The sequence below is a fragment of the Dysidea avara genome, chromosome 7 (assembly GCF_963678975.1).
Source record: "Dysidea avara chromosome 7, odDysAvar1.4, whole genome shotgun sequence".
In the NCBI taxonomy this organism is placed as follows: Eukaryota; Metazoa; Porifera; class Demospongiae; order Dictyoceratida; family Dysideidae; genus Dysidea; species Dysidea avara.
In genome coordinates, this window is record NC_089278.1 from 29,899,631 (window position 1) to 29,926,378 (window position 26,748).

At 37.1% G+C, this 26,748-nt stretch overlaps 1 protein-coding gene across 1 annotated transcript in view; it reads right to left on the reverse strand.

The window, feature by feature from the left end:
- The window catches only part of LOC136261786 (uncharacterized), a 44,236-nt gene extending 18,075 nt beyond the window's left edge, over window positions 1–26,161 (reverse strand). The window contains exons 1-5 of the mRNA XM_066055847.1: window positions 26,076–26,161; window positions 18,831–19,297; window positions 18,199–18,752; window positions 17,718–17,773; window positions 5,333–5,446 (exon numbers count right to left, since the gene is read on the reverse strand). Coding sequence (XP_065911919.1) covers window positions 5,333–5,446; window positions 17,718–17,773; window positions 18,199–18,752; window positions 18,831–19,235 — 1,129 coding nt within the window. The 5' untranslated portion in view covers window positions 19,236–19,297; window positions 26,076–26,161. The remainder of the gene's footprint in view (window positions 1–5,332; window positions 5,447–17,717; window positions 17,774–18,198; window positions 18,753–18,830; window positions 19,298–26,075) is intronic.
- Window positions 26,162–26,748: the final 587 nt, after the last annotated feature.

Sequence of the window (26,748 nt, forward strand, 5' to 3'; positions counted from 1 at the left end):
TCAGCTAGAAGAAGTTACCTTGTAAAGAGTTCAGCTACAAAGAAACCATCATGTAGAGAATTCAGCTGCAAACAAATCATGTATAGAGAGTTCAGCTACAAATAAATCTCCCTGTAGAGAGATCAGCTAGAAGAAGTTTCCTTGTAGAGAGTTCTGCTACAAACAAATCACCCTGTAGAAAGATCAGCTAGAAGAAATCACCTTGTAGAGAGTTCAGCTTCAAAGAAACAATCATGTGAGAGTTCAGGTACAAACAAATTGTCCTGTAGAGAGATCAGCTAGAAGAAGTTACCTTGTAGAGAGTTCAGCTACAAAGAAACCATCATGTAGATAGTTCAGGTACAAACAAATCACCCTGTAGAAAGATCAGCTATAGAAGAAATCACCTTGTAGAGAGTTCAGCTACAAAGAATCTATCATGTAGAGAGTTCAACTACAAACAAATTACCCTGTAGAAAGATCAGCTATAGAAGAAATCACCTTGTAGAGAGTTCAGCTACAAAGAAACCATCATGTAGAGAGTTCAGCTACAAACAAATCGGCCTGTAGAGAGATCAGCTAGAAGAAATTACCTTGTAGAGAGTTCAGCTACAAAGAAACCATCATGTAGAGAGTTCAGCTGCAAACAAATCACCTTTAGAGAGTTAAGCTACAAACAAATCTCCCTGTAGAGAGATCAGCTAGAAGAAGTCACCTTGCAGGGAGTTCAGTTACAAAGAAATAAACCATGTAGAGAGTTCAGCTGCAAACAAATCACCTGTAGAGAGTTCAGCTAGAAACAAGTCACCCTGTAGAGAGATCAGCTAGAAACAAGTCACCTTATAGAGAGTTCAGCTAGAAGAAGTCACATTGTAGAGCTACAAAGAAACTACCATGTAGAGTTCAGCTGCAAACAAATCACCCTGTAGAGAGATCAGCTAGAAGAAGTTACCTTATAGGGAGTTCAGCTATGAACAGATCACCCTGTAGAGAGTTCAGCTACAAACAAATCACCCTGTAGAGAGTTCAGTTACAAAGAAACCACCATGTAGAGAGTTCAGCTGCAAAAAAATCAATCACTCTGTAGAGAGTTCAGCTAGAAGAAGTCACCTTGTAGAGAGTTAAGCTGCAAATAAATCACCCTGTAGAGAATTCAGCTACAAACAAATCACCCTGTAGAAAGATCAGCTAGAAGAAGTTACCTTGTAGAGAGTTCAGCTACAAAGAAACCACCATGTAGAGAGTTCAGCTGCAAACAAATCACCTGTAGAGAGTTCAGCTAGAAACAAGTCACCCTGTAGAGAGATCAGCTAAAAACAAGTCACCCTGTAGAGAGTTCAGCTAGAAGAAGTCACATTGTAGAGAGTTCAGCTACAAAGAAACTACCACGTAGAGAGTTCAGCTGCAAACAAATCATCCTGTAGAGAGTTCAGCTAGAAGAAGTCACCTTTTAGAGAGTTCAGCTACAAAGCAACCACCATGTAAAGAGTTCAGCTGCAAAAAACTCAATCACCTTGTAGAAAGATCGGCTAGAAGAAGTTACCTTGTAGAGAGTTCAGCTACAAAGAAACCACCATGTAGAGAGTTCAGCTGCAAACAAATCACCTGTAGAGAGTTCAGCTAGAAACAAGTCACCCTGTAGAGAGTTCAGCTAGAAGAAGTCACATTGTAGAGAGTTCAGCTACAATGAAACTTCCATGTAGAGAGTTCAGCTGCAAACAAATCACCCTGTAGAGAACTCAGCTACAAACAAATATGCAGTGTAAAAAGATCAGCTAGAATAAGTTACCTTGTAGAGAGTTCAGCTACAACGAAACCACCATGTAGAGAGTTCAGCTACAAACAAATCACCTGTAGAGAGTTCAGCTACAAACAAGTCACCCTGTAGAGAGATCAGCTAGAAACAAGTCACCTTGTAGAGAGTTCAGCTAGAAGAAGTCACATTGTAGAGAGTTCAGCTACAAAGAAACCACCTGTAGAGAGTTCAGCTACAAACAAATCACCCTGTAGAGAGATCAGCTAGAAGAAGTTACCTTGTAGGGATTTCAGCTACAAACAAATCACCCTGTACAGAGTTCAGCTACAAAGAAACAATTCTGTAAAGAGCTCAGCTGCAAACAAATCACTTGTACAGAATTCAGCTACAAACAAATCACCCTGTAGAGAGATCAGCAAGAAGAAATTACCTTGTAGATAGTTCAGTTACAAACAAATCACCCTGTAGAAAGATCAGTTAGAAGAAGTTACCTTGGAGAAAGTTCAGCTACAAAGAAACCATTTTGTAAAGAGCTCAGCTGCAAACAAATCACCTGTACAGAATTCAACTACGAACAAATCTCCCTGTAGAGAGATCAGCTAGAAGAAATTACCTTGTAGAGAGTTCAGCTACAAAGAAACCACCATGTAGAGAGTTCAGCTGCAAAGAAATCACCCTGTAGAAAATTCTGCCAGAAACAAATTGCCCTGTAGAAAGATCAGTTAGAAGAAGTTACCTTTTAGAGAGTTCAGCTACAAAGAAACCATTCTGTAAAGAGCTCAGCTGCAAACAAATCACCTATACAAAATTCAGCTAAAAACACATCACCCTGTAGAGAGATCAGCTAGAAGAAGTTACCTTGTAGATCGTTCAGCTACAAACAATTTACCCTGTAGAGAAAGCAAATAGAAGAAGTCACCTTGTAGAGTGTCCAGTTACAAAGAAACCACCATGGAGATTTCTGTAATCAATATATGTGACCGGATTTGCGAAAAGGGGTCTTCCACACACATCCAATTCCGTAAACGTTGGAGACCATAACTCAGTGTTCAAGTAATATATTAACCTGAAAATTTCACCATGGATTCAGCTATAGTGGTGCTCACCACTGCCCAAATATCAAGGTAATAGCTCTTTCCAATCCGAAGTTATCAATTGTCAAAGTTGGCAAATTGGATGTGTGTGGAAGACCCCTTTTCGCAAATGCGGTCAAATATGTATTATACAGTATATATAATTTGTACATTTTCTGATAAAATATTTAAAGTACATCTACTTCATCTTTTCTTCTTCCTGTAGTTAAGAAAAAAACGTAGGTTAAAAAAGTCCTAAAGCTGGTATACAAATACAAAAAGAAATGAAATCTAATCCAAAACAGCCAAGCTGCAAAAAAGGTGTGCGGCCCTCAGAAAGGCTATGGTGAAAAAAGATGTGAAATCCAAGGTGGCGGCCAAGAAATGGCTGTGATGGTAGGTTAATGGTAAAAATTTTAATAACAACAATTCAGGTGAATTTTTGTGCCGCTTCACAAAATTTACCTAAATTGTCATTATTAAAATTTTTACCATTAACCTACCATCACAGCCATTTCTTGGCCGCCACCTTGGATTTCACATCTTTTTTCACCATTGCCTTTCTGAGGGCCGCACACCTTTTTTGCAGCTTGGCTGTTTTGGATTAGATTGTAATATCATGGCAATACACACAATTTCTACAAAAATTTTAAAAGCTAGTAGGGTTTAAACAAGGGATATATCATCATCACCTGAAGTGTAAAATCAATTCCCAGGTGATGGTCTCTCTTGTTAAAAGCACTTTTTATTGTAATAGTTCCCATATTATTTATTAGGTTGTAAAATTCCTAATACTTGTTAACCATTTGTAACATAATACACCTGTCCAGTAACACCACTAATGAACTTTTATGACACCGCATCAAAGGTGCCGGCACAAAGTTACTTGTAACATAGCTGAACACTCTACAGGTGACTTGTCATGTAGCTGAACTCTCTAACTGACTTGTTTGTACCTGAACTTTCTACAGGGTGACGCTGAACCCTCTACAGGTTGACTTGTAATGTAGCTGAACTCTCTACAAAGAGAGCTGAGATCTTTACAGGGTAACTTGTGATGTAGTTGACTCTGTACAGGTTGACTTGTAATGAAGCTGAGGCTTGTAGTGTAGCTGAACTTTCTAGCGGTTGACTGTTTTGTACTTGTACACTCTACAGGATGACCTGTTACATAGCTGAGCTCTTTACATGGTGACTTGTGACATAGTTGAACGCTCTAACAGAGTGACTTACATAGCTGACTACACTAATAAGGGGATTGTACTATTAGAGTATCATGATTGTGTACTTTTTATTCCACACCTAGTTGGTTTTTGCTTTACGATTATAACCAATATTGGAATGCATTTCTACAAAACTATAGTATGTTCACGTTGAACTGAACCCTCAAAAACATTTAATAACTCATGGATGCAATTACACACGATCTTGAAATTTGGCTCATTTGTAGTACTGCTTGACCCGCTAAAAATATTTCAAAATCTTGTTGTTCAAATGTTAGACATAATATTTACAGTCAATCAAAATTTTCACAATACATTTCCTATGGGGAAGCCATATAAGTACAGTGTCCAATACAGCCCTTTCCCGAACTTGTAATGGAGCCAAACCGTACGTGTCTGTTGTTGACACCTTTGCTGTTACCAATAATCATCTAGTTGGCTGAAATGTTAACTCTGTTGAGAAAAAATCCACTTTTAATTTTTAGGCGTTTTTCAGGATTCAGCTCAACGTGAACATACTATACCTATACACCAGTTTATACTATAGCTCATTCCTTTAAACGGTTTGCCTGATAGCAATCATTTTTTACCTTTGTTATGATTATAGCAAAACTCAATTAAATTACTTTTACACACTGTTGGTTATTGCATCATATCTTTGTGGTCTTTATCTTGACTTTTTCCACCACAAAAGGTTAGAGGTTCAGTTTCTTCCCACATTAAAGCAATCTACTGTGTAGGCATAGCAACATAATTGTTAGTGTTACATTACTTGAATAATTTTAAAAGTGTTTATCATATTCAAGCCAAACAGGGTTAGCCTTTACCTCACCCTTATGTGTGCAAAATTTCAAGGCAATCAGATAATGCATTTAAATGTTTTTTGTGGTAGCTTTTGTAAAAGATGAAAAGAAAGTGAAGAAATTAAGCCATTATTGAAGGCTCATATCTCAGGAATATCTGGAGTGATTTTTTCTCAAAATTGGTATGTAGACTACTAAAGGTTGAGGGAATTTTGATAGCAAAATTTGTCTCATTTACTAAAGGAACCATGAAGTTACATATGTATGAAAATTTTACATTATTGTTCTTCCTGTCAAAAATGCACAACACACTACTGTGCGTCTTGATATACATATCTATAGTACAGCAGCCAAACTGTAAAAGAGGATATGCTCCCAAAAGCTATGGTGAAAAAAGATGTGGAATCAAAGGTGGAAAAATCCTTGATACAATCTTAAAGTTGCAATTTTCACCTTGTGCAAGTATAACTATGTAATATAGGTTTGCTATTCACTGACCTTGGGATTGACAATAATTTGATGGTCTGTTTATGCTGACAAGATAACTGTGATCAGAACACATCAGGGAATGTCCTGCCATGTTTATCATGACTGAAAACAATACTAGACATCCTACAACAAACATAATACACAGGAATAGCTCATGAATATTTGTGCATTAAATGTAGTGTACAATTTAAAAGGCTTTATAGTTGTATTCAAAGATAGATAGTTTATACCTCTCACCCATCAGCTAAAGCCACTCTCCCCACTTACCAAACCCGTGCTCTGCAATATAAGCTTCAGAATAAAATGTAGGCAAGTATTTTAATACTGTATTTCCTCGGTTAAATGCTGCAACCTCAATAGCAGCAGCACTTGAGACACTGAGCTTAAACATCGTGAGTTTGAATAGTCACCACATTGATTTTTGGAACTAATTAGGCAATAAACACCGTGGTGTTTAACCAAGTAAATACGGTATGTAGCCACTGAGATTGGTTTGCATTTTTATGACTTCTTTGTTATTTAGACAGAAAATCAATTGGCTATTGTCAATGTTATCTGCTGAATACTCTTGGATTTGTAGCAGAATAAGAAAATAGTTGATTCATTAGCTGAAAAGAACAACAGGCACCTATTTACATAATTGTGACCCACTGAGCAAAAACCAGGCTGAGCCATTTTTGCAAATTCCTCAAATTCCATTTTATTGCTTCTCTGTTATCTGTAGTAACAAAGGAGTGGGCAGCCAAGTTTCAGCCTTTTGTGATGAATATTCTTGGAATTGCAGCAACAGGCAGTTGGGACAGCAATAAACTCGATTTATACAGCAACAATATGGCAAATAAATTACAAGCACTTACTTAATCAATCATAACTTATGACTGAAGCAAGCTACGAAGATAGGATGTGGCTCAGTTTGTTCACCATGAGCTGGCACATCGATCAAGGTATAGTGTTTTCCCTGTGCATCTCAATGTGTACAAAGAAGAGGGCCATTTCAACAATTAAATTACGATGGTAAACTTTATTTCTACGGCACTGTATATAAGCGCCCATAACTCATGACCTGTATGCTGTACAAACACGAAAAAGATTTTCTTACTCCTAATGAACCAGAGGATCTGGTGGTGTATAGATTTTATTAATTTGAGCTTTGTTTCAGTACATAACGAAGTGATTAATATGTGCATGAAATTTTTTTATGTACAGTAGCACACATATTTTACCCAGTTTATTTCAACTAGTATATTTAAAATTATAAATTTAAAAATGAAGTAGGGATCCAAGTGGTTAAAAGTAGTGAAACAAGAGATGAACAATGATAGCTATTACAGCATAGCTCAGTGGGAAATGCATACTTTGGCATGGTATAACAATTATTTTGTGTTCAATGGCAATGTAAGGATTTCCCACTGAGCTATGCTGTAATAGCTACCATTGTTCATCTCTTGTTTCACTACTGTTTATCACTTGGATCCCTACTTCATTTTTAAGTTTATACTTTTTAACATACTAGTATGTTTAGTTGTTTGCTAAAGCATACAGCTAGCAATAAACATGTGACTGTTCTATTAGGGTGACTGCTGTATTAGAGTATCTTGAGTCATGTGTGCTTGCCCAAAAAGGGGTGTGATCATCGTGGTTTCGATTGATTATTAGACTAGAGTATCTCGAATCAGCCTACCAATTTGAAGGTGTGTGGTCACAAATACAGCTAGTGTAAAAAGGGCATGGTCATCATGGTCTCAATCAATAGATCCATAATACGTAGAATAAAGAATGGGCATGATCTTGTGACCTATCATGGAGTACTGGTACCTCTGTACAGTAGCGTAGTCTAAGCCCCTTAAATAATTTTGTGGCATCTATTATGCTGCTTAAAGAAAGTGTTGTTATTGAAAATTAACGCCTTGATATGGTTTTGTTGGATGGACTGGACTACTGGACTGGAATACTGGAATGGACTACTGGACTAACATTTTTTGGTTTTACACATTTTTAAGGGTGGGGTTACTGTACATTTGGGTGACTTGTGACAACATTTCAGCACTGAGTGGTGAATATTTCCTAAAAAATAGCTGTGATAAGCCAAATGGGTTCAGTTAAATGTATCTAATCCAAAACAGCCAAGCTGTAAAAAAAGTGTGCGGCCCTCAAAAAGGCTATGGTGAAAAAAGATGTGAAATCCAAGGTGGCGGCCAAGAAATGGCTGTGATGGTAGGTTAATGGTAAAAATTTAATAACAACAATTCAGGTGAATTTTGGTGCTGCTTGGTCAATTGGCACAAAATTCACCTGAATTGTCGTTATTAAAATTTTTACCCATTAACCTACCATCACAGCCATTTCTTGGCCGCCACCTTGGATTTCACATCTTTTTTCACCATAGCCTTTTTGAGGGCCGCACACTTTTTTTACAGCTTGGCTGTTTTGGATTAGATTTCACTTCTTTTTGTATTTGTATACCCCAAAGCCGGCCTATGGCCTGCTTTGGGACTTTTTAAACCTATCTTTTTTTCTTTACCACAGGAAGAAGAAAAGATGAAGTAGATGTACCTTAAATATTTCTGATTTTATCAGTAAATGTACAAATTATATATATAATACATATATTTATTACAGAACTGTCCTTGGTGGTTTCTTTGTAACTGAACACTCTTCAAGGTAACTTCTTCTAGCTGTTCTCTCTACAGGGTGATTTATTTGCAGCTGGATTCTGTACAGGTGATTTTTTTGCTGCTGAGCTCTTTACAGAATGGTTTCTTTGTAGCTGAACTCTCTAAAAGGTAACTTCTTCTGACTGATCTCTCTACAGGGAGATTTGTTTGTAGCTGAACTCTCTACAGGTGATTTGTTTGCAGCTGAACTATCCAGATGATGGTTTCTTTGTAGCTGAACTCTCTACAAGGTAATTTCTTCTATCTGAACTCTCTACATGGTGGTTTCTTTGTAGATGAACTCTCTACAAGATAACTTCTTCTAACTGATCTTTCTACAGGGCAATTTGTTTGGGGCAGAATTTTCTACAGGGTGATTTCTTTGTAGCTGAACTCTCTACATGGTGGTTTCTTTTTACTGTAGCTGAACTCTCTACAAGGTAATTTCTTCTAGCTGATCTCTCTACAGGGTGATTTGTTTGTAGCTGAATTCTATACAGGTGATTTGTTTGCAGCTGAGCTCTTTACAGAATGGTTTCTTTGTAGCTGAACTCTCTACAAGGTAACTTCTTCTAACTGAACTCTCTACAGGGAGATTTGTTTGCAGCTGAACTCTCTTCATGATGGTTCCTTTGTAGCTGAACTCTTTACAAGGTAACTTCTTCTAGCTGAACTCCCTACATGGTGGTTTCTTTGTAGCTGAACTCTCTACAGGTGATTTGTTTGCAGCTGAACTCTCCACATGATGGTTTCTTTAAATTTGTAGCTGAACTCTCTACAAGGTAACTTCTTCTAGCTGATCTCTCTACAGAGTGATTTGTTTGTAGCTGAACTATCTACAAGATAATTTCTTCTAGCTGATCTCTCTACAGAGTGATTTGTTTGTAGCTGAACTATCTACAAGATAATTTCTTCTAGCTGATCTCTCTACAGGGTGATTTGTTTGTAGCTGAATTCTGTACAGGTGATTTGATTGCAGCTGAGCTCTTTACAGAATGTTTTCTTTGTAGCTGAACTCTCTACAAGGTAACTTCTTCTAACTAAACTCTCTACAGGGAGATTTTTTTGCAGCTGAACTCTCTTTCATGATGGTTTCTTTGTAGCTGAACTCTCTACAAGGTAACTTCTTCTAGCTGAACTCCCTACATGGTGGTTTCTTTGTAGCTGAACTCTCTGCAAGGTGACTTCTTCTAGCTGATCTTTCTACAGGGTGATTTGTTTGTAGCTGAATTCTGTACAGGTGATTTGTTTGCAGCTGAGCTCTTTACAGAATGGTTTCTTTGTAGCTGAACTCTCTACAAGGTAACTTCTTCTAACTAAACTCTCTACAGGGAGATTTGTTTGCAGCTGAACTCTCTACAACGTAACTTCTTCTAGCTGAACTCCCTACATGGTGGTTTCTTTGTAGCTGAACTCTCTACAAGGTGACTTCTTCTAGCTGATCTTTCTACAGGGTGATTTGTTTGTAGCTGAATTCTGTACAGGTGATTTGTTTGCAGCTGAGCTCTTTACAGAATGGTTTCTTTGTAGCTGAGCTCTCTACAATGTAGTTTCTTCTAGCTGATGTCTCCACAAGGTCACTAGTTTGTAGCTGAACTTTCTACATGGTGGTTTCTTTGTAACTGAACTCTCTACAAGGTAACTTCTTCTAGCTGATCTCTCTACAGGGTGATTTGTTTGTGGCTGAACTCTCTACAAGGAAACTTCTTCTAGCTGATCTCTCTACAGGGAGATTGGTTTGTAGCTGAACTCTCTACAGGTGATTTGTTTGCAGCTGAACTCTCTACATGATGGTTTCTTTGTAGCTGAACTCTTTACAAGGTAACTTCTTCTAGCTGATGTCTCTACAGGGTCACTAGTTTGTAAACGAATTCTCTACATGGTGGTTTCTTTGTAACTGAACTCTCTACAAGGAAACTTCTCCTAACTGATCTCTCTACAGGGAGATTTGTTTGTAGCTGAATTCTCTAGGGGTGATTTGTTTGCAGCTGAACTCTCCACATGATAGTTTCTTTGTAGCTGAACTCTCTACAAGTTAACTTCTTCTAGCTGATCTCTCTACAGGGTGATTTGTTTGTAGCTGAATTCTGTACAGGTGATTTGTTTGCAGCTGAGCTCTTTACAGAATGGTTTCTATGTAGCTGAACTCTTTACAAGGTAACTTCTTCTAGCTGATGTCTCTACAGGGTCACTAGTTTTGTAAATGAATTCTCTACATGGTGGTTTCTTTGTAACTGAACTCTCTACAAGGAAACTTCTCCTAACTGATCTCTCTACAGGGAGATTTGTTTGTAGCTGAATTCTCTAGGGGTGATTTGTTTGCAGCTGAACTCTCCACATGATGGTTTCTTTGTAGCTGAACTCTCTACAAGTTAACTTCTTCTAGCTGATCTCTCTACAGGGTGATTTGTTTGTAGCTGAACTATCAACAAGGTAACTTCTTCTAGCTGATCTCTCTACAGGGTGATTTGTTTGTAGCTGAATTCTGTACAGGTGATTTGTTTGCAGCTGAGCTCTTTACAGAATGGTTTCTATGTAGCTGAACTCTTTACAAGGTAACTTCTTCTAGCTGATGTCTCTACAGGGTCACTAGTTTTGTAAATGAATTCTCTACATGGTGGTTTCTTTGTAACTGAACTCTCTACAAGGAAACTTCTCCTAACTGATCTCTCTACAGGGAGATTTGTTTGTAGCTGAATTCTCTAGGGGTGATTTGTTTGCAGCTGAACTCTCCACATGATGGTTTCTTTGTAGCTGAACTCTCTACAAGTTAACTTCTTCTAGCTGATCTCTCTACAGGGTGATTTGTTTGTAGCTGAATTCTGTACAGGTGATTTGTTTGCAGCTGAACTCTTTACAGAATGGTTTCTATGTAGCTGAACTCTTTACAAGGTAACTTCTTCTAGCTGATGTCTCTACAGGGTCACTAGTTTTGTAAATGAATTCTCTACATGGTGGTTTCTTTGTAACTGAACTCTCTACGAGGTAACTTCTTCTGGCTGATCTTTCTATAGGGTGACTTGTTTGTAGTGGAATTCTGTATAGGTGATTTTTTTTGCAGCTGAGCTCTTTACAGAATGGTCTCTTTGTAGCTGAACTCTTTACAAGGTAACTTCTTCTAGCTGATGTCTCTACAGGGTCACTAGTTTGTAAACGAATTCTCTACATGGTGGTTTCTTTGTAACTGAACTCTCTACAAGGAAACTTCTCCTAGCTGATCTCTCTACAGGGAGATTTCTTTGTAGCTGAACTCTCTACAGGTGATTCGTTTGCAGCTGAACTCTCTACATGATGGTTTCTTTGTAGCTGAACTCTCTACAAGTTAACTTCTTCTAGCTGATCTCTCTACAGGGTGATTTGTTTGTAGCTGAACTCTCTACATTGTGGTTTCTTTGTAGCTGAACTCTACAAGGTGATTTCTTCTAGCTGAATTATCTCTTTCTATAGTTGCATGAATTCCCTACAAGGTAACTTCTTCTAGCTGATCTCTCTACAGGGTGAATTGTTTGTGGCTGATCTCTCTACATGCTGACTTGTTTGTAGCTGATCTCTATACAGGTTACTTGTTTCTAGCTGATCTCTTGAATTCTCTTCGGGTGACTGCTCTATTAGGATGACTGCTCTATTAGAGTATCTCGATCTCGCATTTGCTACACTAAGTTGGATTTCGTGTTATAACTCCGTGGCTTTAAGTCTGATTCTTCTACACCATTGAAGAGCCTTTCTAAGATGATAACTCCATCTGTACAGCGATTTTCAAAGCATTACCCCAAGCGGTTTACCTGGTAGGCGTGGCAAGCAGTCGTTTTTTATTATTTCGATTGCATAATTGTTACACACTGTTGGTTTTTTCGTTGTATCTTCCTGGTTTTTAGCTCGATTTCTTTCAAACCACAAAAGGTTTGAGGTTCAATAGTTAACCTATTCACCCACCGAGTTTCAGCTTCTTCCCATATGCGGTTTACCCTGTAGGCGTGACAACATATTGGTGTTATTGTTCGTAAATAATCGCTCATAACTCTTTGCCTGTTTATCGTATTCCAGCCAAAGTTGGTACAGAGATGCGCCTTTATACCCCCCTTCTGTGTGCCAAATTTCAAGGCGGTCGGATATGGCGTTCGCGTTTTATAGCAGTTTTTGTAAGTGTGCGCGAAAAGAGGAAGAAAAATAAGAAGAAAAAAAAAACGAAGAAACTAAGCCAATTTTTGAAGTCGCATATCTCGGGAACACTTGAAGTGATTTCGCTCAAATTTGGAATGTGGAGTGCTGAAGGTGGAGGGAGTGTCTACAGCAAAAATCGTCTTGTTTCATCAAGGCAGCACAGAGCTATGGAGGTGCGAAAATTGCGTTTTCTTTCTTCCTGTCAATATACTCACGGGTGTTACACGCCGGCTTCTTGGGCCGCACGACACACTACCGTGTGTCTTGATTCTATTCACTGCTTGACAGTGTCTACTCTACTGTATAAACTGACATGTGTGTATGCCCAAAAATGTTTCTCTCACTGCTAGGCACACGTGATTATTGTGACTGTGGTCAGGCAGTGAATGAGTGAGTGAGTGAGTGAGTGAGTGAGTGAGTGAGTGAGTGAGTGAGTGAGTGAGTGAGTGAGTGAGTGAGTGAGTGAGTGAGTGAGTGAGTGAGTGAGTGAGTGAGTGAGTGAGTGAGTGAGTGAGTGAGTGAGTGAGTGAGTGAGTGAGTGAGTGAGTGAGTGAGTGAGTGAGATAAAATTTCAAGTTTTGGAGGTTTTTCGAAACTTCCATATCCGGCTGCCAGTAAATGTTTTCTTGTTTTTTAATGCTACATTAATTTTGATGTTAGATAGACTAATATTATTCTGTTGTAAAGGTTGTGTGAGAAGTTTCTAAGCTGGTTTTTAAAGGCGGTATTTTTGGCAGCACGTGTCACTTTTGATGCAAACCTTACTTAAACAGTACTACCATACTGTTTGATACATTTTATAGCAAAATAGAATTTTGTGAAAACAGCCAGTTTTCGTTCATTGGGTCACAATTATATCATGAGTGCAATGGTCTATGGAGTCAAGACTTTTCTCAATGTGTTCACTATGAGCTAGTGAATTCATCAAGGAATAATCGTTGGTCTATATTCCACATGTTTACAAACAAGCTAGCTAGGTGGCTATATTAATGGCAACAGTAAACTTGCAGCGTAAACAAACACACAGCATAAGTCACCAATTATCAGCACTGTTTCGTCTAGCGATTGTAATTCTGTACTGAAATGATGTACATATGAATTTCTAGTTCAGCTATTCAATAGAACAGTCTTTACTCCCTTAGTACACTAAATTTAAATTGTCTCAAGTGAGTGATCAACATGTTATGAGTGAAATCGCAAAGCATATCATACACCAATTATCGACATGAGGTACGTATTATCAGCATTCTGTACTTAAGTTATTGACCAATTATTCATGAGTAACTTTCTGGTGCCTTGTTGATTTCATTGTGAAAATTTTGTGGGATATACAGTCATTGTTGATAACTCCTTTTGACAGAAGTTTTACAAAGTTGAGGCCAGTTGTTCACGAGATATTCAGGTTAGACCCAAAAGCATACTGGTTTCCAATACTAAATTATTTTACGTAACTTATTGTATTCCGTAGCCTGTATAATTTAAGAGTGCCGATAAATGGTACTTGCCAATAATTGGTGACTCACGCTACTATAATTTAATGGTACAGAAATGAAAGAAACTTCTCCATGCACACAGGCACTTATGATCATGGTATACAATTTGAATCTTGTTTCGTTGATTACTGAGAGATTAAATCATGAGTAAAATATTTTTGTAGCAAGGGGACAATGTATTTTAATGCATGATGCAAACTAATCTGATAGTACTGTGGGTCACATAAGCTTTCACATTAGTCATTAGTGTAAGGCTATATAATGTCCATCAGGCAATACACTTACTATTACTTAGCATCAGAAACAGTGAGCTTGACTTGCATTATACTAGGGATTGTAGCCTGCAATTAAATAATCTATTATAAGTGCATGTCACTCACTTTTTACAAAATGTGTGAGAACTCATCAGAAAATATCTCTACATTATTCACTACAATGGAAAATACTGCCTATCATCATGCCAGCAGTTTGTATGTTAGAGCTGCCAAGAGTCCATAACTAATTATTGACTCCTTATAGCTGATTGACAGTGTTGGGGGTAACGCGTTATGTAATAATTATTATTTTTGTGGTAACAAAGCAATATAACGAAATATGCTTTAAAAACAGGTAATATAACTCAGCCTACTTTATTCCACGGACTGGACTGGACTCGCAGATTGGACTGGACTCGCGGACTGAGCTGGAAACAGCTTTTAAACAATAATCCAGTCTCTTGCAACACTGGAGACACCACTATCGAGCTACAACTGTGCTGCTGCTGGCTCTTCCTTACAAGTCGTGACACTAGCGCATGCACTAATTAATTAGAATACACTTAGATACATGTGTACTATCAGTGATACAGTGTGATAGAGGCTATTCTTGTAGCATAGATGTTTTCCTTTGTTGCTTTAGCACTAGTGTTACAGCTGTAGAGATGAGCCAGTAATTTTTCTTAGCAGGTAGCTAGGTGGTACCACCAGGCAAGGTGATGAGGCTATGCTAATAATCTAGCTCATCACTACAACCCTAACGCTAGTGTTAAGTACTGAAGCAACAAAGGAAAACATTTACGCTACAACAATAGCCTCTGTCACGCTTTGTCACTGTAAGTACACGTGTATTGTAAGTGTATTCTAATTGATTAGTGCATGCGTTAGTGTCATCTGACTTGTAAGGAAGAACAGTACCAGCAGTTATAGCTTGATAGTGGTGTCTCCAGTGTTGCAAGAAATGGATAATGCCTGGATTATTGTTTAAGAGCTGTTTCCAGCTCAGTCCAGTCCAGTCCGCGAGTCCAGTCCAGTCCGTGGAATAAAGTAGGCCATTTACTTTACTTGCAAATGTAGCATGTTACCTAAGTAATGAAGTTACTGTAACAAGTCTAATATTACTTTAAGTAACAAAGTTACTAATCTCGTTAGTAATCCACTGAGCAATGCCTAGCCACTACGAAGTAACAAAGCCTACTAAATGAAGCTTATTCACCAGCTTCTTGCTTATAACCAAGATTTGCACATTGTCCAACAACGCAATCATGTCATGTGATAAAGTGGTAGTTTCAGACGTGACAGCTTAAGGCTGTGGACACAAAGTAATATTATATGTAATATTATTATAGTTACTTTATTTTATGGGTAATATGTAACTGTAACTAATAGTTCAGTTGTAAATAATATGTAATATGTAACAAGTTACATTTAAAAAGTAACTCTCCCAACACTGCTGATTGATTTGTTGATTAATATTGACTTCATTTCTATTTTTATATTTTTTGCAGTACACTTTTGTATAAGACAGCGTTTTCATCCAATTAATCAATACACATAGACATGCTGTTTGCAACAATAAAAAAGCTTTATCATGTATGTAAGTATAATAACTAGCACACAAAAGTGGTTATTTCCCACATTATAGCCCAATCATTAATCACCCTCAGAATGCAAACAGACTTTGGTATTCACCACAAACTATTTCGCATTTCAGCCCCTGTGAATCAATTATGATTAATTGGGTGATTGACCAGTTATTGCTTCACTTGGGCCCTTGTTTCGTTTTAATAACACAAGTTACATGAGCCAGATGCCCAAACATTTAGTAGCACTATATATATACAGCCCTTTAACGGGTAAGTAGAATTCAAGAACAACAGGAGCAGGACAGGAACGGAAAGTGGAAATGGGAACGCGACCCATGGAAAATGCCTGATAAAAGCCATCATGCAATATACAGGTTGGATAGGTTGGATTTTACAGCACAATGTTTCTTTGCAGCATTGTTTGGATCCTTTCACTAAACGATCAAAAAAACACTGTATTGCTTTATTAACCATCCCACCAGGGACCCACATTGATGGCCTGTGAATTGATGAACTATAGCTGTCATAGATTAGGTATATAGATTAGCTATGTCAACATTGAAAGTTATCTACTCCCTTGAAACCATTAAATTTAAACCATGTTTAGTGATTCTAATTAGCTGACAGTACCTGCATTTAGATGCAGGAAGTTGTACCTGCAACCTCAGGAAGAAGTCACACAATGGGTATGTGGTATCTGGAGTAAGTGTAGTAGGTGCATGGTTCCAATGAGGAGACTAAGGACATTATTATGAGCAGTCCTGCATGGAACTCATCTTGGAGAGCCACTTCACTTGACAAGCATATCAGTGCTGCATACATATTCCTATCGTATGACTTCTTATCTGGAAGCAGTTTTCAATGCCTATAGCCTATAATAGGCACTGTCAAGTACTTTGTGAATCTCAGTTTTCATCAGTATTAATTTCAAGTTAAAATGATCAAACCAATATTTTAAGAGTTTAATATTTTAAAATGTTTATAATTTCAAAGAAGTAGCTAACTTTCATTGTTCCCAGGATTAATTTCAAAGCTAACTGCATTGAAGCAAAGAAAAATCTGTATTATTGCACTAGTACTATTCCAACTAAGTACTGTTCACAGATATGGACACCTCAACTGATAAAAGACATTACACCATTAGAACATATACATCAAAGAGCTATACCACTAATAAACATCTTCGAACTCAATGATCTAATGTTTCTTACTAAAAATCACTATCAGATAACTTTAACATCAAATACCACATCATGTTCCTATTCCACAAGTTCAAGAGTACAAAACAAGTTAATTCATCCAAGAACTTAAACAGTAGCACAGAGTCATTTTTATTTTAACAGAATTGTAAGACTCTACAACTACGTACTGGCTATAGATATCTCATTACCTACCAACACAATCAAACACCAAATAACTGATTATTTCAACTCCAAAAAAACCCTGTACATTTCACATTCTTTGTCCATGCTATTGGTGTTCCAAAGAACCCATTTGTACAAGCTTTAATCAACTTAAATGACTGTTTTATTTTTACTCATTCATGGATGTCAGCACTAGTTGCTGGCATGCCTTCAGTATGAACACAAATAATTTCAACAATAATTTTGTACATGCATACTGCAAAGTTATAATAAATAATTTTTTTTTTTAAAGTATTGATGACTTAGGTAGTCTATACACCTACTCTATGACAACTATAGTCCATTAATTCACAGACTATCAATGTGGCTCCCTGGTGGGAGAGTTAACAAAACCTTCTTGACTGCTCTATTAGAGTATTTTAAAGCAAGTGACTGCTCTATTAGAGGGTTTCAATCGTTCTAGCAAAAGGATTGAAATACTGCTGCTAAGAAACATTGTGCTGCAAAATCTAACCAGTATATTGCGTGATGACCTTTATCAGGTATTTTCTGGGTCGTTCCCATTTCTGCTTTCTGTTCCCGTCCCATTCCCGTTTTCTTCAAATTCTACTTACTTTAACTGTTTACTAAAAAGTGCCAAGATCAGTGAGTTGAGGCTTTAAAAATATTCCATACATTTTCTGTAGTAAACAATTCAGGCATGCAAACATGTACAGAACCATTGGGAGTGAACACATGTTCATCTCTTTGGTATCACGATATTGAATACAAATTGACTACAGCCATTTCCATAATATTATTGCCTATGGCAATATGCATGCATATTAGCATTTATGCATATTGACATTAACTTCCTCATACATTCGTAAACTATGTACTTACCATATACTTCCCAAATTACAGTGTTGTACAAAATGTATATCTGAGGAAAGTGACATCTGTAAAGAAACAAAACTTTTGGTATACACATATGCTAATCTTTTATTCAGAGATGAAAGGCAACCTGACTTAAAGAATTCACTAAATAATTCAGTTTACTGAAATGATATCACTCCCCTTGTAGTTAGTTGCATGCATTATTTTAATACATAACTTAACTTTTTACTTGTAACTTTTTACTACAGACATACAGCACTATGTATATAGTCACAATGATATTACATACAATGGACTTCACCAAATACTGTAAACATAATTATAGCAAAAAACACTTTCTAAGATCTTACTGATTAAAACATAATTCTAATCAAAACCACCGAAGAATTTTCATTATACTCTCCCAAAACAAACTCTCTCTTTTAGTAAAGAAAGGTACGTAGCTACAGGGTACAGTATATATGCATACAATTACATGACAACTTACAATTTATGTCGATTGCAATAGCAAGCAACTAATGTGATGATTCCCCCAATTAAACCAACAATTCCAGATACAATTATGATAACATACAAAACGTGACGTAGTTTATAATTCATGAACACAGAATATTCACCACACACTGGTAAACATGTTGAGCCACAAATGTGATCAAATTCACTAGGGCAAGGAAGTTTTGGAGCTTGTGAGAATGTCAAATTTCTATCCTCTCTAGATCTATTATAACTCACACAATCTGGGACAAATCTGTTGTAAAAAATCTCCACTATTCTCCACTCAGAAGCACATTTGTTATCTCGAACTTCTTCACATTCTTCAGTCAAGTCTACTGAAGAGCTATTACCATTACACAATAGAAGTGTTGCATTGCAGAAAAATGGTAGTGTATTATTTGTAGCACATTGTGAGTTTAGTAAACCCAAGCTGTAAACTGAGTGTAATCCAACAATTGCTGTAGACTTAAGATCACAATCATCATCAGTGATGTTGCATTGCTCAATCAACATAAAACTATCAACTTCAAGCCCCAGAGTATCAGCCTAAGTAGTAATAAGTAATAACTGTTATTACATACCATTACAATACATGCATTATGTATTCGTACATCCAACACTTACAGAACAAGTTTCAAAGTCCACATTCTTAAAGGCAACGCCATCAAAGGAATACAGCTCCATAGTGGGAGGATTAATGTTATAGAAAACAATTGGAGTAAGGAACAACAATAGTACAGTTAAAATGGTGATAGTCAGAGTTGCCATTGATCTGAGCTTAATGACTTTTGTAACCTGTTTTGGGGTCAGAACATCATTAAGAAAACTTGTGATACTACCTCCTGATCCATAACGTTTCCTCTTATTGTTACTATGAATATCTTGTATACCATCTGTTGACAGTATTTTGGGGGATACTTGTAGATTTGTTCTTGATTCACTGTTCTCAGTAGATACGGATGTTGTAACAGCAGTACCTTCATCTTCTGCGCCATCCACTACAATCTTAGTATCACCATCTAATTCCATTACATCAGTAACATTTATTCCACTGTGTACAATCTCACTCACGATGTGATACTTTCCTGAATCTAATACAGTCAGTAGAAAGACACACAATAATCATATTGCTAAAGGACACTATTCTGTGTGCCTTTTCTGGTGCTTAAAACCGTACTAAAGGGTCTACAACAACTTGTGTTGCAGCCTTTGAATTATCTAAAACATAATGCAACAAAGAACCTGCACACATATTAGTGCAGGTTTAATGCAAATATATAGCTATGACTGAAGTAGGGATGAAATTTCTTGAACTTGCTAGCTTTTAGTCACAATTACATGTATACTGCATTTAATAATAATTATGCATTTAAATACTGAAATCATAATGTACATAATATTATAGAATATTATTAGTTATTCAAGTGACAAGGAAACTGAAGCACAATTCTATATTTCCTCACTCATTCATAGGTAGCTGAAGTAACACTTGGTTGGCTTCTTAATAATGTTCATTGTAGCTACTTACACGTACCAAAATTAGGCTAGCAACCGCAGCATATGATGACTGATGTTACTAGTGTTGAATAGTGCTGGGCGGTATACCAGTATTTTCACATACCGCGATATGGCTGTTACAGTAGAGCGGCATACATAGTGCGATAGTTGTGCAATTTTTGATACAATTATGAAACTTTCCATATAAGTTTTACTCCTTGTGACATAATTTTTTGGATATAGAGCCATCACATATTTGACCTTAGAGCCATTTTGTATCGAAAATTCATTGTTTTTGTCTTTATCTCCCTGAGGCATCATTTTGCACAGTTTCAAATTAAAGGTGCTACTAAAACGAACTATTCAGCTTTTATTTGAAGTAAATATTTGATTGCATAGTTATGAGCATTTATATTAACCATGAAATTCTATGAATTACGTGCTCATTCATAAGTGACGCGTTACTCCCAACACTGCACATCACATATATTGAACTGTACTTAATACATGGTTTCGGGTAGGAGGGAGGGAGGGAAAAGGTTTTCTGTCTGCAAACACGCCATGTGTGATGGCATGATCTCGTGATCTTAAACCTGTCAAGCTAGTTTATTATATGGTGATCATTATGATGTCATCACATTTCATGTATCCTACAAGATTGCTTCATATTTTAACTTGAAGCAAGTGTATTGATTTCAGTTCATGGTGTTAGCACTAGGCTACTCTGTTAAATGCAATACTCTAATAGACCTTGCAATTATCTCCTGGAGTCTGTGTTGTCGAATTTAATGTACTTTACCCGAAAGGCTAGTTTATCACTAAAGGATGTTGGCTTCATTTACTGTGGTATGGTATGAAGGTTTGCACTGTATTTACTCTGCGCCCACACCAAGGCATGTTAACTTCAATTTATTGTGTTGTAATAAATTACACATTATATGTATCCATAGGAACTCTAGAGAATGACTTATTATCTCAAGGTACCAACCAAATGGACATTAGTTATTTGTTAAGACTTGACAGCACAAGTCCTGACGGTCAATAGGACACCTGGTCCTAGCTACAGCCTGTTTAAAAAGTTGTAGCTACATAATATGTAAAAATTTTTTGTAAAATGCCAGTACACACACACACAATGTTGCTTTCTGACCCTCAACACCACCACACTATTTTTGTACAAAGCCACTTAAATTCTGTATTAAATCCTGGCATCTAGTTTTGTAGCCAAGCAATAATAAAAAGGTAGTGGATATGTACTGAACCAAAAGTCGGTTCAATAAGCCAGGCTCGCTATTGAACTGACAGTAAAACTAGACAAAAAAGGGTCACCAAACAAAAAAAAACAAAAAAAAAACAAACAAACAAACAAACAAAAACCCCCACAAAACTCATCCAGGGCTTGAACCCTGGACTACTGGTGCTTGAGGCAGGTAGGCAGGCTACCAGTGTGCTAGCTACCCAGAGGAGGTAGTACATGACGTCATGATAATTGCGTGATGTATGCGTAGTGTACATTTTGCCATGGGGTTGAATTCTAGTAAACCGTGAAAATCAGCATTGTATTTATTGTCAGAAATAGTAATTCAATAGTAAAGAAATCGTTTCATCTACTAAGCCCCGCTAAGTCCCAGTGACATTACGGTTAACTTTGCAATAGAGTATTATTAAGAATAAATTCTGATCTTAGTTTCAGGTACCTGTGTTTTTGTTCGCTGTATTCTTACCTGTTAGTGGTAAATGCATTCGACTTCGGTGTCCACAATGATGCATGTAGCTGATACATTAAGTTTTCATATCATAATTATCATTGGAATTCAATTAAACTACGCAAAATTGCATGCATTATGACCCCCCCCCCCCTGTAGCTACCCCCAACCCCTACTTTTTCTATCTTATAAATGCTACTCACATAAAGAACGTAACCTATAAAAGGTGAAGAACAAACCAAGGCTGAACCCGACCCTAACCCTAACGCTTGCGCTAATACTACTTTTTGCGTCCCCTAAAGTCGAATGCTTGAGGCAACTACTGGATGCGAAAATAAAAACCTTTCGGTTCAGTAACCACTTCCTAAAATCATAGATTATATATTCATAGACTATGGACTAATTAAATCATATACCAATTCATCATTAATTTAGTCATGAATGTATTAATTTTATGCTTGTTGAGCATGCCGGAATAGAGGCAAGGGCATCTAGTATAACAACAACCACATGCATCATTCATGCTTATAGTCTCTGCAAAGCATTTTATACTTATAGCATATTGAAGTGCCTTTATATTGTCTGATCATTCCAAGCCACAGACAGATGTCAGTAACTCACTAAGCTGTTGGTAGCAGTTACACACAAAGGATGCAATGTTTGCAGTGATGTAGCTACTGTACCATGCATGCAACTCTTTTAAATAGGATGATCCATTGCAAATTGCTCTTTTACCTACAAGGAAAGAAACAATACTGGTGTGTAATTAAAATAAGATAACATATGTATAAAACCAGATCAGTACAGTAACAAATTTCCTAAGTCATAGATTATAGGGAATATAGCTAGCTATTAAGACTCCAGAATGAAGGGACTAGCTGGTGACTAATGCAATTCTCTGTAGCTGCAGCCTTGACTAACATTTCGTACCATACGCTACTGAACTTGACTGGTGACTCGGAGCTCAGGCAGTAGCTAGACAATGTTGTGGCAGGCTAGACCAAACTGAAAAATATCAGTATATTACATACAAAATGTGCCAATTAATATTTTGAAATGTGTAGCTAATGTCATCCATCACTGATAGTCTCGAAGCTCCTCTGCGCAATCTCTGCCACATTGTACTGACTTATTATTATTTATTACAGGTAATTTGTAAGGCTAAACAGCCTGTTACACCTGATCAGCAGGTAAAAACGTACAAGTAGACTAATTACATACACACATAGTGTTAGATGAATACTGGTCAATCAACTTCTTAAAATCATTAACTGATCATGATGCTGCACATACTACTTCTTGAAGTTATTCCATGGCTCAACAACTCTTCTTGTAAAAATATTTCCTGGCATCTGTTCTTGAAAAATATTTAAATAGCTTAAATGTTTGACCTCTGGTATGGGTAATGAGTGAAAAAGTAAAAAAGTCAGAATAGTCTATATCATACTTATCATGTAGCATATTGTAGACAGCAATCATGTCACCTCTATAACGTCCATAATGCAATGATGGTAAGTTAAGTACTTTCAATCGTTTCTCGTAGTCAAGATTTCTTATAGATTTGATCATTCTAGTTGCTTTCCACTGGATTTTTTCTAATTTTTGGATGTCTGTTTAATAGTAAGGTCCCAAAACCAAGTTACCATACTCTAAAATAGTACGTACTATTGATTTGTATAAACATGTAAATGAATCTACGGAAATATTCGAAAAGGTCTGTTTAATAAGGCCAAGAAGTCTATCAGCTTTGTTAACCACTGCTGAACAAACTTGAGATTGCAATCAATCAACACCCCCAAATTCTTTTCCTCATTTACCTTAACAATGTCCATCCCATCCATCTTATAACAATATCTTGGATTAAACTGGCCTATATGTAGTATTTTACATTTAGAAATGTTGAAAGGCAACTGCCACATTACTGACCATTCAATGCAAGCATTGATATCATCTTGCAGGGAGGATATTGGGTTAGCGCAACTAATGCTGGAATATATTTTTGTGTCGTCTGCAAATATAAGAACTTTATTCCTTAATTAATAATGATGGCAGATCATTGATGAAAATTGCAAAGAAGAAAGGACCCAAGACTGATCCTTGAGGTATTCCACTTATTACATCACTCCAACCAGACAATGAACCATTCACAGAAACTCTTTGTCTGTGTCCTTTCAAAAAGTCTTGTAATCAATTAAACAGACCACCTCTAAAACCATATGCATAAATCTTTTTGAGCACCTTTCATGAGGAACAGAGTCAAAAGCCTTCTTAAAGTCAAGGTACAAAACTCAATACTCTAACATGCCCTCACGAATGATAGAGTCATTGCTCTAACATGCCCTCACGAATAATAGATTCGAAAACTTTGGAAACAACAGATGTTAAACTTTCAGGACGGTAATTACAGGGTGAAGATTTGTTTCCTTTCTTGAAGATTGGGACAATATTTGCTACTTTCCAGTCTAGGGGTAGTCTACCCTCACTTAATGATTCTTAAAAATTATAGACAGAGGTATCAGGCCCGTAGCCAGGGGGTTCGGGGAGTTCTGAAGAACCGCCCTCTTGGAAAAAGGTCCACAATTTCAGTACAAAGGTCCACAATTTTAGCAAAAAGCTCCATAATTTAACCAAAAAGGTCCACAATTTTAGTATACAAATCCAAATTTTCAGGAGCAAAAGTCCATTAGCTACAGTTTACTAGATACTACTAATAAGAAGCTAAATTAAGAGCTCTGAGTGACTAATTTAGTGCTTGTATTAAAATACAATGCAAGATCGAGATACTCTAATAGAACAATCAACCACTCTAATAGAACAATCACAATTACATTTTCTTTTAAAAGCCACTTAGTTTACATGTAGATTATCTAAACTGAGCTTTAATTAAAATATAAGATTATGGTGGACAAGCCCCTTCATGCAGAGCCCAAGAATGGCATCCATGCTTCAACTCCATGCAATGTGCAAATTTCATTGCTTAAGACACCCTTTGTTCTGCTCCACTGCCCCTGTCAATCATGGGAGAGTGCTCAATCTTTCCCATTCTTATCACTGTGACATTCCAATATATTATAGACACATGCATACATGTGCAGATGGTATAATTACAGTAGCAGTAGAGATATTTTTCCAGATATCATCCATACAGCTAGTCTTCAGCTTGCCTAAAAAGGTGTTATTTTTATTGCCTGAAATGCCACTAAATTCAACCTTTTAGCATCTATTTTCAAAACATTTCCTGGGGGGCATGCCCCCAGACCCCCCTAGTTTCAGCATGCTTTGCATGCTGGATGCGCACACCATATAATATAATCTGAATCATGTCATATAAAAAGGTCCACTTTTATTCTAAAAGAACCTACCCAGACAAAAGTCTGGCTACGGCCCTGGGTATGCTTATTTCAGCAGCACTCTGAGCTTCCTTCAACACTCTGGGGGGGGGGGGAGCTAATCAGGTCCAGTAGCTTTGCTAGAATTTAAATCACACAACTTTTCTCTTACTATGCCTGCATCAATTGATATGCCATCGAGACAGACGAGGCTAGTTACAAAGTCACGGTCTTGAAACCCAGGAATGTTATCCATCACTTGATTTACAGAAGCGGAGTTTCGTTACACTACGCCGTGACACGTACAACACTGACTGAAACTGTTGATTGCCTTGGTTTCCAATCCCGGGTAGGGAATATTTTATTTATTTATTATTTATTACAGGTAATTTATAAGGCTAAACAGCCTGTTACACCTGATCAACAGGTAAAAAAAGTACAAGTAGACTAATTACATACATTTATACATAGTGTTAGATGAATATTGGTCAATCAATTTCTTAAAATCATCAACTGATGCTGCACATGCTACTTCTTGGGGTAAATTATTCCATGGTTCAACAACTCTTCTTGTAAAAAAATATTTCCTGGCATCTGTTCTTGAAAAATATTTAAATAGCTTAAATGTATGACCTCTGGTATGGGTAATGGGTGAAAAAGTAAAAAAATCAGAATGGTCTATATCATACTTATCATGTAGCATATTGTAGACAGCAATCATGTCACCTCTATAACGTCTATAATGTAATGATGGCAAGTTAAGTACTTTCAATCGTTCCTCATAGTCAAGATTTCTTATAGATTTGATCATTCTAGTTGCTTTCCGTTGGATTTTTTCTAATTTTTGGATGTCTGTTTTATAGTAAGGTCCCCAAACCAAGTTACCATATTCTAAAATAGGACGTACTATTGATTTGTATAAACATGTAAATGAATCTACAGAAATATCCGAAAAGGTCTGTTTAATAAGGCCAAGAAGTCTATTAGCCTTATTAACCACTGCCGAACACTGACTATGAAACTTGAGATTGCCATCAATCAACACCCCCAAATCCTTTTCCTCATTTACCTTAACAATGTCCATCCCATCCATCTTATAACAATATCTTGGATTAAATTGACAATATATGATCTATGCTAAATAAACGCACACACGACTAGAACTGTTTTCAAACACACGACTAGAACTGTTTTCAAACCAGATCATGCACCACCTTTTATTAGGTTGGTTTTTTCCCGACCCATAGTATCAAATGTCGGACCTGAAAACTCAGGACAAAGTAGCCTAGCGCGAAACTATAGTTTAGCTATCACACGAGGAAATCATACGTACTCACCTCGTTGTACGAATTAATCGGTGCGGGTAGAAGTTGCTCGGTTCGTCGTACTGCAAGTAATACCCGAGCCTTTACCTTTTCCCAAACCTACTTCCTCGCCCGGGTAGTCTAGTGGCGCCCGCCATTTAATGCTATAATACAATCATGCATACCTATAGACTTGCAGCGTGACGTAAATCATCATAATTGCTAAGCAACCGTATATAGCTTGTCGGCCATGTTTCGGGACAGTGTTGTGGCTGAAGATCGCTATCTCAGGATTTGGTACAGATTGTAATAAGCGAATGAGGGTTGAGTTGTGTTGTAAATACCACCCAGCTCGTTAAAAAAGTGAAGAAGTTAGAATTGGTGAGTGAAGGCCACATAAACTTAATCATTAGTTTCTCATCCTCCTGTAGCTACACAAAATAGCAGTGCGGCAGGGGGGGATTTTTATTTTATTTTTTACTAACTAGATATTAGTGATGCACCGATTGGCCCCATTTTGGCGGTATCGGACTTGTATCGGTAAAGCTATAAATGCCCAACACAAACCGATACTTTAAATGACGTCATTTAATCACTTATCAAGCGCATTGAACGGAGTTGAGATATATGCCATGAATTCCTTAGCAGAAGCCAACTACTAGCATTATTAGTACAGTGGAAACTGAATAAGATTCATTGAAGCCAT